General features: G+C 33.1%; 1 protein-coding gene across 8 annotated transcripts in view; it reads left to right on the plus strand.

Annotated features, from left to right (window-relative positions):
- Positions 1-12,946, plus strand: part of LOC127877068 (heat shock 70 kDa protein 12A-like) — a 78,641-nt gene that overhangs the window by 61,519 nt on the left and 4,176 nt on the right. The window contains exons 1-13 of one of the 8 annotated variants that reach the window (XM_052422671.1): positions 3,966-3,979; positions 5,819-5,886; positions 6,252-6,326; positions 7,279-7,332; positions 7,986-8,084; positions 8,382-8,435; positions 8,707-8,760; positions 9,197-9,250; positions 9,539-9,598; positions 9,915-9,949; positions 10,279-10,419; positions 11,458-11,610; positions 11,935-12,168. In XM_052422671.1, coding sequence (XP_052278631.1) covers positions 5,844-5,886; positions 6,252-6,326; positions 7,279-7,332; positions 7,986-8,084; positions 8,382-8,435; positions 8,707-8,760; positions 9,197-9,250; positions 9,539-9,598; positions 9,915-9,949; positions 10,279-10,419; positions 11,458-11,610; positions 11,935-12,168 — 1,056 coding nt within the window. In that variant the 5' untranslated portion in view covers positions 3,966-3,979; positions 5,819-5,843. Of the gene's footprint in view, positions 1-3,965; positions 3,980-4,004; positions 4,127-5,353; positions 5,377-5,818; positions 5,887-6,251; positions 6,327-7,278; positions 7,333-7,985; positions 8,085-8,381; positions 8,436-8,706; positions 8,761-9,196; positions 9,251-9,538; positions 9,599-9,914; positions 9,950-10,278; positions 10,420-11,457; positions 11,611-11,934; positions 12,169-12,946 lie in introns of those variants that run through there. The other 7 variants (XM_052422675.1, XM_052422668.1, XM_052422669.1 and 4 more) reach the window with 7 other exon arrangements.

The raw sequence follows: 12,946 nt of genomic DNA on the forward strand, positions 1-12,946 counted from the left end.
AAAAAAAATCGGTGGGGGGGTGGGGGTGGGGGTGGGGGGTCGGGGTGGGGATTCTTGGGTGCGATGGTTGGACGGTATTTCAAACATAAAATAATAAAAATAAATATTTGTGTTTTTTAACCGTTTCACAAAAAACAATTTGGGGGGGGGGGGGTATAGTGTGAGGGTGTGGTGGTAATTTGTGAGATGATCTTAAAAAATAAATTAGGGGGGGATTCGGGTAGGGGGAAGGGGGGTGGGGGTGGGATTCTTGGGTGCGATGGTTGGACGGTATTTCAAACATAAAATAAAATAAAAAAATAGTTGTGTTTTTTAACCGTTTTAAAAAAAATTGGGGTGGGTGGGGGGGTATAGTGTGAGGGTGTGGTGGTCATTTGTGAGATGATCTTAAAAATAAAAATAGGGGGAGGGGGGGCACGGGGGATGGTTTGGGTGGAGTATATTGTGGTATGTCAGGTAAGAGTAGTTTTGTCAAAGTATCCATCAAATCTAATCATAAATAAAGAAGTTATGGCAATTTTAGCAAAATTTAATAATTTGACCTTGAGAGTCAAGGTCATTCAAAGGTCAAGGTAAAATTCAATTTGCCAGGTACAGTAACCTCATGATAGCATAAAAGTATTTGAAGTTTGAAAGCAATAGCCTTGATACTTAAGAAGTAAAGTGGATCGAAACACAAAATTTAACCATATATTCAAAGTTACTAAGTCAAAAAAGGGTCATAATTCCGTAAAAATGACATCCAGTGTTATGCAACTTGTGCTTTTACTGTACCCTTATGATAGTTTGCGAGTGTTCCAAGTATGAAAGCAATATCTATGATACTTTAGGGGTAAAGTGGACCAAAACACAAAACTTAACCAAATTTTCAATTTTCTAAGTATAAAGGGCCCATAATTCCGTCCAAATGCCAGTCAGAGTTACATAACTTTGCCTGCACAGTCCCCTTATGATAGTTAATAAGTGTTGCAAGTATGAAAGCAATAGCTTTGATACTGTAGGAATAAAGTGGACCTAAACACAAAACTTAACAAAATTTTCAATTTTTTAAGTATAAAAAGGGCTCATAATTCTGTCAAAATGCCAGTCAGAGTTACATTACTTTGCCTGCACAGTCCCCTTATGATAGTTAGTAAGTGTTGCAAGTATGAAAGCAATAGCTTTGATACTTAAGGAATAAAATGGACCTAAACACAAAACTTAACCAAAATTTTCCATTTCTAAGTATAAAAAGGGCACATAATTCTGTCAAAATGCACGCCAGAGTTATCTAACTTTGCCTGCCCAGTCCCCTCATGATAGTAAGTAAGTGTACCAAGTTTGAATGCAATAGCATTGATACTTTCTGAAAAAAAGGGACCTAAACGCAAAACTTAACCAAAATTTTCAATTTTCTAAGTATAAAAAGGGCACATAATTCAGTCAAAATGCACGCCAGAGTTATCTAACTTTGCCTGCCCAGTCCCCTCATGATAGTAAGTAAGTGTACCAAGTTTGAATGCAATAGCATTGATACTTTCTGAAAAAAAGGGACCTAAACGCAAAACTTAACCAAAATTTTCAATTTTCTAAGTATAAAAAGGGCACATAATTCAGTCAAAATGCACGCCAGAGTTATCTTACTTTGCCTGCCCAGTCCCCTCATGATAGTAAGTAAGTGTACCAAGTTTGAATGCAATAGCATTGATACTTTCTGAGAAAAGTGGACCTAAACGCAAAACTTAACCGGACGCCGACGCCAACGCCGACGCCGACGCCAAGGTGATGACAATAGCTCATAATTTTTTTTTCAAAAAATAGATGAGCTAATAAAAAAATAGCCGACAACGACCGATTTAGCATTTAATTTCCCGCGTACGTTTTGGCATATTTATCGTACCCGGGGTACATGTAAGTATACTTAAGAGTACCCGGGGTACATGTAAATAGTACCCGAGCCGACAATGACCAATCGAGCGATAATGGAAGGTGCAACATCTCTCACGCACCTAGCATCGCCTTAAGCAGTATTCAATTCTCAACAGGAGAGTGCTGGAGTCATAGAACCCAAGGGATATGTTGATATCGGGTATCATAGTCATTCAATAAGTCGCAAAATGCTCGAATACAATTTAAAAAGCAAATGTGACTTAAATTGATAACTAAAAATACCAGTATGCCAGTTTTGCCGTGTCTAGCTGTCAAGATCCAGAAAGTCCTTCATTCACATCGAATATATCCTTCGAATTCCATCCATTGTTGTCATAAGCGGAGATTTAGTGAATAAATAATTCAAATATCCTAAATGACAGTTTCTAAATAGCCAAACAAGCCGATTATTGCTGTAAGAAAGTTTTGACTCGAGTGTCAACATTCTCTCATGGGCGCGGCAATTGTTGTATGTTGAGGCACGAACGACAACTCTGATAGGAGAATGTTATCAATGATAATCAGCGAGGTATGCCGATTAGAAAAATCGAGCTATCTCAATCTGACTGGCTCGGTCTTTTACATAGGTCGCCATTGTGAAGAATTTGTTCATGGTATGATCACTTAGACGAGCTGCTTCGCTGAAGCAGCATGGCCAAAAAGCCGAGAATGCGCATTTCTATTCGAGTGACGCTAGTTCCACGATATTAAACATATATACTTCCGTGCGGCGATGGTCATACCAACGGCCTTCAATTGTCGATGCAACACTTCTTGTCAAAATATAACGCGACAATAGGACAAACAAATATTTAAATATCGTGGATTGTCTTATATAAGCCTTAATTGGCGACATTAGTGTTAACTAGTCAGGAATACTGTTAACAGCTGGGATAACTTTGTCATTTTTCAATTTTATCAAAGTGATATTTTCCGGACTAAAAAAGCGTTAATCACAATGTTACCAAGAGGATCTGATAATCGCAATTGACTGTCAGATGTACTAACAAGTGAGAAGGCCACAGCTTGTTTGCCATCCTGTAGAGACAAACTTTACTGTTGTTTACTTTGGATATGTCTCCTGCAATACAGGCGCATATCAAGATCATAGTCCATATGATGTTCTTATTTTCGACCATATATTTTGTGTTTTTTGTACACACAACAAGGTTATAAATGGAGCAAATATACATTTTCTCGCATTTACTTGAACGAACCTCTCGCAAAAGGTAAGATGTTTCATATAAGTAAGGTAAGGTAAGTTAACGTGCATTAAAATAAAAACGTTTAGTGTCGATTTAATATCATCTTCCATTTTTGTCTATTATTCCGATTTGTAACTATCAGATATCAATTTGAAAATAGTTCCATTTCTTGGCGAATATTCCTGAACATTAAAACTGCTGTCAAAGATTGCGTCTGTCACTATTACCTTTATTTCTAATAGTATGACAGCTAAAATACATTTAAAATATTTATATTAAAAAAACCACGCTCTGAGTCGTTGAAATAATAATTATGTTGGTTACAAATTAATCTACACTTTTTTCTAAGTACCCTACGCTCGTAACACGCGTACAGTAAAGTATTATGTTTCATTCGCACAAGCGCTTTTAAACGAAAACTTAACCCATTTATGCCTAGTGGACACTCCCATCCTTCTAAATTGGATCAATTTATTTAAAAAATTAGGGATTTCTAGTATACTTATTTCTATATTTAGAATATTTCTTACAGAAATTCCTTTAAGCACACAGCGCAGACCCAGATGAGACGCCGCATGATGCCAAGGCCTTTTTCCTAGACACTAGGCATAAATGGGTTAAGTAAATGTCTCACACACGAAATTGTTATCAATTAAATATAGACGTCTTATTCCTATTATTTTCTAATTACTCATGCAATATTTCAATGCATCATATTAGTGTGGTGTATATGGGCTTAAATATGTCATAGCATAAAATCTATGCGGCTAAATTCATATATTGTTAAGAGCATGCTAAGCTTAAGCCTTTACCTTTAACGCACTTGTTGCATTTAATTAAACTGTGGGTATAAAACGAAAGAGGAAGTATGAGACGCATAATCGGGTGTCTAGACTTGGTATTTCTTTATCAATAGAGTTATGAATAAAGATAAATATCAGTTTACGATCGAGAATTTACATTTGTCAAAGTGGTCGTTGAAGGTTTGGATAAGATGTAAAAGGAACAATGTTGTATGTCTTATTATTGTTTTATAAACACGAGTATTTTATCCTTTTTGTACATACCATTCACGAAGAAAACATCGTGCTTAAAATAATGAACTAAGAGTTGTAACATATTTGAAACTGATATTAAATGTTACTTTCGAAATAACTGTAAAATGTGTTCATGTGTCAATGTTAAACTTTACCAGTTTTACCTTATAAATAAATGAAATGCAATTTGAATCCGCATTAGTGTTAAATTTTGTACAAATTCAATTATAGCGGTTTTAGTGTTTTAGTTTTATCCATTATATTGATACCACCTTATCTAGCAATACGTACTTCTGTATATTAACATCATGAATAAATAAGCATACATACAAAAAAGAACCTCCTTTAGAAGATTAACTTCATGAACTAGTTTATAAAATGAAAATGAAAATCAACTAACTATTCGTCGTATTTGAGTCACACGTTTGACGCTCATTACATTCTGGTTAGTCATTTTAGTTGGTTACCCTTTGTTCACAAACTTTGGATATGTCTGGGTAGTTTGTGTATGAATATATCATAGTATACTTTAAACAACGATCCTATCATTCAAAGTAACTTTTATTGATACTCGATCAATTCTTATTAAAGGCCTCTGCAAACAAACATCTTTGCGCTAAATTTTCTTCGAAGATACAAAATTGTTTTATATTTTATACAGGTTCAATTTAAGAAAACATTTAATAAATTCTTCCCATATTTGACTTATATTGGCTATCAACTTGCTTTGCAAACCATATTATATAACCTCCTACCTTCGTGGTCTACATTTTGGAAGTTTAAATATAAACTTGTTTCGATTTCAAGCTTTTTATGGATTTTATTAAAGATTGTAGGTGTCGTTAGTTCATTTGACTATTTATTCAAAAGTAACTTTTCCTGCGAAATCATAACATTGCAAGTCTGACATTAATTGTCAAATGTCAATATGAAGTGTGAGCTATTTTAAGACTATCGAGATAAAACTGGCAGACACGACATGTGTGATTATTTTTTACTCAAAGGCAAGTACTATGATGTAAGCTTAGTTTAACTTTTTAACACACGCATGCGCTGACCCAAACACACACACACAAACACACACATTATCGAAACCAAATCAATCCACATATAAGATTCAGATTAAGCGTCAGTTTTGTATATGGTCAAAAAGGAAAACTAAGAGATGTTATTGTTACATGTTTTACAATGTCGGAATAAATAATTTGTGAACATAACAGACAAAGGTGAAAACAGAAGTGTACTTAAGAAGACTGCGCAGTTATAATGAAGTTATTCGATGTCTTTACTTTTATTTGCCTTTGCCGTTTTAGACGTATGTTAAAATGCAGTTAGCATTGTTGTTTATCATACAATTGTTATTGAACTAACGTCAATGGTAGCCTTTGCCGACAGACTTCGACCCGGAAGTGGTAAAATGTAGCACAAATTACCTATAAGCAATATGTTTAGCGGTTTAATGAGAACAGTAACGAGCAGATTATTTTACTGATATGTACTAACACAGTTTCCATATAACACAATGTCCAGATTCTGCACTGATGGGTCACATCTGGTTTTTGCTTGTTTGGTTTATGCGTATTGAGGAGGTCTACCATCGTGTGTATACATTTTCAGTATAATTGTGTTCATAAAACCTAATGCTGCTTCTTTATGTCGATGTTTTAGGTTGGTGTCTTAGCCGTTAACTAGAATGGGTGGGAAGTCCAGCAAGGCTGAAGATAAAAGAAACAAAAGTAATGTGTCGAGTTTTTCGTTTTTTGTTCAATAAACATTTATTTTATATAAAGTTTATATTTAAAACATTTATCATCTAATAGCACAATTATTATATCACACAACTTATAATGTTCGACAATCAAATTAGTTTAATTACACACGGAAATTTGTTGAATTGCCATATTTTGTATCATACTGAGTTTATTTACATGTTCCCCTGCGTCTTCACGACTTGATCTCCCCTCCCCCTAATAAAATTCAATGATAATAGAAGTTTTTATTTGATTTTATACACTTGTGCTTGACGATTGATAGCCTATTCGTATTACGGAAATAAAACAATGCTTCATGGCCGACCGACAGTTCGTTTTATTATTTCCAGAGCCAGTTCCCACGATAACTGCATCTAGAACTAAGAAAACGTTGACTGAAAATGTGCCAACACAAGCTTCAAACGGTATATTTTGCAAACAATAGTATTTAATATTAATGCCCATTAATAGTATTGTGTTTTACATGTAAATTAACCCCAATGCATGCAGTGTCATCTTATGGTTGGTTATGTCAAACATGAGAATTTTCATCGACATTATGGGCCTCATCATAACGACGGAACAAACATCATGACACATGTAAATACTGTAAAGTTAATACTGCAAATTGTCATATCAAATATTTTCATATATCATCAAACGTGACACGGAGCAAAAGAAAACATTACGGTTTCGCTAAGGGTTTTCGTGTACACAATTGTGGATCGTAAATTTAGACGACTACTGTTTGGTCGTAAACACGGCTTCCTTTTAAATAAATCGATACCAATTCTGTACGTCAAAGAAGTTTTCACACATAGGGGTGATTTTAAATATGACTTGCTTAAAACAACAGTATCGATACAATATTGTCTTTTTTTATGAGATCTGAAATTAGATCTGCAAAAAGAACTGTATTGACAAAAGAAAGATCAAATCTTTTTTTTTTAAGATTAATATCGTAATAATTATGAGAGAGACGAAGACAAATATGAATCTTGATTTAGAATATGTTTTGCCTAACTTCGGATTTATATGCACATGTATCAACCTAACATAAGGTTTGCGCCATTGTATGGATGAAGCATACACTTTTCTCAGTTTGTAGAGCCACGTGCAATCTCATTTCTTAAGCGATTCAATGAAAACTTTTATGTGTAGATTGCCAAGACGTAATTTTCATGCGCAGAGGTATGTAATCACCTTGAGGTTTGCATTTGTAAGACACAATTCTCATTCGGAGTGATCTTCATATTTATAAGATATGTCCCACTTACCAAATCTCTGGTATGGCTACCATGATGATAGCAAAGCATTTCGGGGTAACAAGCTACATTTTTGACGACGCTCTAGTTATCAAGTAATATTCGTTTACAGATGACGGAGCATTTGGAGTCAGACGTTTTAGGCGCAAGTCAATAAGTGATTTAGGTAAATATCATTCGATTCACAAGCCGGTTAAAACCGAATTGTAGTCAATTAAGGAGTTTAACATCTTTTGATGTATTGATGACCTTGTCGTAAAATTTTGAAATATCAATACAATAGTCACAAAATATTTAAGAGAAATACATAACATTGATAGGAAACAACTAAAGTTACTGTTAAACATGATTTATTTCATTTATTTTTATCATGTTTTTTTTCATGGGTAATTGAGTTAAATGTTGGTCTTTTGTTGTAGAAGTTGTTGGGTTTTTTGTGTATAACAGTACCAAGTAATTTATTTTCTATTAACATGTTTATATTGCATACTCACACCCATTTTACGTACATCGGGAAATGGTGTCAACTGTGTAGTACCAACATAAACTGTAATGTTGTAATGTTCACCCCTATATGCCAATACACACAGCAGAGTTAAGTTAATTAATTGTAGCTAAAACAAACATTTTCATTTTACATATTAACGTGATCTTTACTCTTGATGGTCTTTTTGTAAGCATAGCTAAATTTAATTACATTTTGGTATCACTAACAACACGGTACTTCAATCTACACTTTTCATAATATCTAAGGCGTTAACTGATCGTTGCTTACTCAAACAGTATCGCACCTTGAATAATTTTGTGTTCACCTTTCAGAGCCTGACCTGGTGGATAGATCAGATAACACAACGATTATGAGTAAAGCTGCGCCAATACAAGCATACAAACCAATACGACACAAACACATAAAAAATGGTACCATTTATATGTACATGCAATTCCAATGTTATATACAACCTCACCCAAAAAAATCATGTTTGCACATTATAACAAGATAATTTAATTATGTGGGGTGAACACAAACCTGCCGTTGATGTAAAACAATTTGATTACAAACACATGCGATGTAAGATTATTTATATAAACATGCTATAAAGACACATTTACGACGTTGTACATTTAGACTGAATTATTAATGTAATTTCATTTTTAATAAAATGCACGCATTTTTTTTGTATGTATACTGTACAAGTAAACACATATCGTACACAGATGACGGAGCAGTTGGAGGCAGAAGTTTGGGAAGCAAGTCAAAAAGTGACCTAGGTATTTATAATTTGATTCGCAAGGCGGTTATATCCTATTATTATTCGATTGAGTTTTACAATTTCTCTTGAGGTAATTCCGACTAGCTTTACAAATTAAATTCGTTTATTATGCAATTTGATTGCAAACATATGAAATACTAGTTTATTTCTTAATAAATGCCATTATGACAAATTGTCGACGCGGTACATGCGTTTTTAATGTATTTGTTAATATAAGTACACATCTTGTGTAAAATTATAACTTACATGCATATACATATTGTGAATAGATGACGGAGCAGTGGGAGGAAGAATATTAAGAACAAAGTCAGACGTTGATATAGGTATTATTCTGTTTAATTTAGCGAAACAAAGTATAACAATATAAGTATATCATAATAAAAGTAACGTCTATTTTATTCAGACATTTACACTGATTCGTTTGAAGTGACAAATTCTTATTGAGTAAACTATATGTATAAATACATTTAACTGGGTAAAGTCAATTTATGTATTGGTTTGAAATAAAAAACTCAAGTTACAATAAGACGCATTTGAATAATAATTATGTTATATATGTTGTTTGTACTCTCCAGGGTTTTATTTTTGTTGTTTTGTTTTTATTTTACATTGTTCTTGTGTTTGTGTTTTTGTTTGTTCGTTGGGGTATGAAACGACTTCGAGTATACTACAAACTATACATATTCGTATTTTATACAGACCCTTTTATTTAAATCAGACATTGTGCCGAATTTTAATTAATGTGTTTGAATTTTGTAGACCCTGAAAGCAGATTGTCGTTTGACGATGATATCTTTCACAGCACCCGCAAAGGTATAAAATAAAAATAAAAAATGAATGGAAAATAAACCGTGAACTGTTCGCTGGTTCTCTACGAACATGTACAGCCACATTTTCTTCAATGTGCACATTGACCAATGCTTGCATACAAAAACATTGTGTCAAACGACTTGATTGTATCACAACGATATATGCCTATAAATGCATCGCATTGTGTTCGGTATCGATTGTGCCATATAAAAATCACTTATGTCAGTTGAGGTTTCCTGTACATATTTTGGGAATACTACATTAAAAGTAAATTATCTATTTATCATTTAGACAGTTTGGGTGGACTATATTTTCATGACGACGTTTGGCCTATTACCAAGCATAAGCAAGGTAAGATCCGAAAAGGATTGTATTGTATTATTACTATTACTCTATTACTCTTCACTAAGTTTCTTGAACATAATTAAGACATGGTGAACAACACGGAATGCCTATAACGTTAATGAACTTTGACGGTATTTTATTTAAACTGTTTCCCATATATAAATATCAGTTAGAAAACATATTCAAATATTATAGTCATTAATGTTTAAAAAAAATAAGTATCTAACTTTCACATGATAAAGAGCTAGTTGCAGTTGTTCTTGTTAAAGTTGTATTAAACATGTGTTTAATGTGTAAGTTTGACAGAGGTTTATGTTTACAGCGCAAGGAATGGACAAACTGAATGCTGATACAACGGTAAGATGTACACATTTAAAAATAGTAAAAGTCTTGAGACAACCGTAGTTTCATAACATAGCTCCGTGTTGTTTTTTAAAGTTCATGTCAAGTAAGCATTTTTTGTGTGTGCTTGTCTTTTGATGCTTTGTTTAACAGGTATGCATCAAACCTTGATTTTATTTTATGAAATGATATATAATATTTTATTTATAAACGACTTATTCTGCTTTTTATGTTTACATGATGGTTGGAAACTATATTGTCAAATAGGTTCACACATATACATACTACAAGTCCTTCAGTTCAAAAACTGTTCGATCGGTGTCGAATTACTCTGTACTTTTTAGGTGATAACAATAAAGAGCAAACGGGAGAAGGCGCTTGTATGTGTGTCAATAGATTTCGGAACTACTTACAGTGGATATGCATACTCCTTCAAATCTAGCCCCAATGACATTATTGGAAGAGGCGGTGGACAACAAATTAAGGTAACAATATGTTTTCTACACATCACAATCCCTAGATTTGGGTGTTTGTATCAAGTTTCGCACTTTTAGACTAACGTTAAGAAGCACTAGAAAAAGAATGAAAAAGAGAATTGCGGAAAGTAATAATAGTGTTATATTTAACAGAAAGTGCGTTAATAAAAACACTTCGCTAAATGAATGAATGTGCATACTACTGCTACACAATTACAGATCCTAACAACAAGGCTTTATTTAATGAAAGTGTAAAACTATACACAATTTAAAACTTCAAATATTAAATAGTGTAAACAACATTGATATTGTTCAACCTTTTGTTAAAATAATTATTTAGGTCGTTTTAGATTATTAACGATTCAGTAAGCAAAACTGTATTTTGGAAACAACTTACTGACAGTTGAATTGGTGTTCTATTTTATTCAACACACGCATGTTAAAAAATGTATATGTGATATGCATAATAACGCTTCAAAAAATTAAATTTAATAAGTACATATAAAAGTAACTTGTATTGTGACCATTATTCCATGTTTTTATTTATGTTTAAAAAAAAAACTTTTGGCGATTTCTTTGGCGATTAAAAATATTTTTGACACTTCAACAATTCACATAAATTAACGAATGTGTTTTTCAACAAAACTGTTTACACTTAAAATATTACTTTGATTCGTTGCAGTCATGCCGTCCGTCCAATACTAGCTTGAATACCATATGTATATTTAATATTTATTAACAGTACAATAGTCCTGTCGTGATGAAATTTACATTCTAAGTCAGGCTCTGCAATAAATAAGTATTAATAATTTGGTGCGGCATATACGATTTAATAGTTAAGTAACTGTATTCTTTTTATCACTATTTTTGTACGTCCGTCACTTTAGAAACATACTTATCATAAATGTGTATATTTAAGCTATGTTTCGCACGATTGTATATACAAAAAGACCCTGATATAGGTTAGCATGATGCGCCCCATCGACTACAACCCATAAATTGTCTTAAATTTTATACGTACATTATATAAATTTGCATTACATACAGACACCGACAATAGTTCTCCTTGACCCTCAAAAGAATATGGTTGCCTTCGGAGATAAAGCCACAAATAAGTATCTGCAGCTGGTGAAAAATAAACAACACACAAGCTGGTATATGTTTGAACGATTTAAAATGGCTCTCTTCGTGAGGGATGGGGTACGTATTTTGATAGTATATTTGGATTACGTGTTGTGTTTGATGCTATGATTTTCTTGATAAATTATGCTTAGATTTTCTTGATAAATAATTAATTTAGGGTTCTACTCGAGTGATAAACAGAAATTATAAAAGCTTTGTGTTTTTCGCTATAAGTACACAAATACTTAATATGTATTATCATATACATCACAAATGAATGTTCCCTTACTATTGATATTTTGTCTGTTGGATGATACGGTAACGTCTTTTCGAGTTTGTTTGTGAAAGTTGTACCTTGCAAATATGGTTGAATTGTTGTTGTTTTTCTTCCTGCCATCGTAGCCACTAGACAAAGATATCATCATCGAAGATATTATGGGAAAGAAAATGAGAGCTATAGACATTTTCAGTTTAGCTATCAATTTCATCAAAACGGAAGTTTTGAATACTCTTACGGACAAAGAACACATGAAAGACATTGACATAAATAGTGAGAACGATTTACAGTGGGTGCTTACTGTTCCGGCAATCTGGAATGATCTTTCAAAGAAATTCATGAGAGATGCTGCAACAAAGGTTAGATTCAATATTTCAAACGCAACTGTATTCATTTGTGCGATTGTTTATGTGAAAATTAAATGGTATTTTACGCATTTAATATTCGTGTATATAAGGGTGTAGTGTGGTGCACTGTTAAGGTATTGAGATCTACACTGTAAGTCATCGTGAAACATCTCAACCAAGCAAAAATAATCCTCGTCTAATAAAACAAAATATAGTCGTATATTCGCAGATCCCCTCGTTTTAATTAATCAAAATTGCATAGACGCGACATCAAGGTGTGAATACTGAAATGCATCAGGAAACTGCATTATCATAAATATTTCATTATTAAGATAATTTATTAGATGAACCCCTTTAAAATGCGTTTGTCCACTTTGACTGTATAAACCCTATTCTTAAAATAAAACATTTCACGACGTTTAGAAATACTTACCAATATAAAAATAATTATTCACTGGTTTGTTGCACGTCACATTTTGTAATTGCAATTTGGAATTTACAAATGCAAACGGGTGAAAATAAATGATGCCCGATACAATTGTAAGTTAGAAAGCATATATTTTCAGTATTTCCTACGTTTGAGGCATGTTTTAACATGCGGAAACAAATGATAAGTAAATGAATGCCAGCAGGTGCGTCTGCGTGATCTTGAAATTGAATGTTTCAGAAATTGTTTATTACAAATAAATATATACTGGTGAATGTAATCTACTTAAACGACTTGATCTTGAAAAACATTTGGCCGCACTTGCTGCCGTCCGTTACACTATTACCTTTTCGATAACAAAAC

This window comes from Dreissena polymorpha, chromosome 4 (genome assembly GCF_020536995.1).
Source record: "Dreissena polymorpha isolate Duluth1 chromosome 4, UMN_Dpol_1.0, whole genome shotgun sequence".
NCBI lineage: Eukaryota > Metazoa > Mollusca > Bivalvia > Myida > Dreissenidae > Dreissena > Dreissena polymorpha.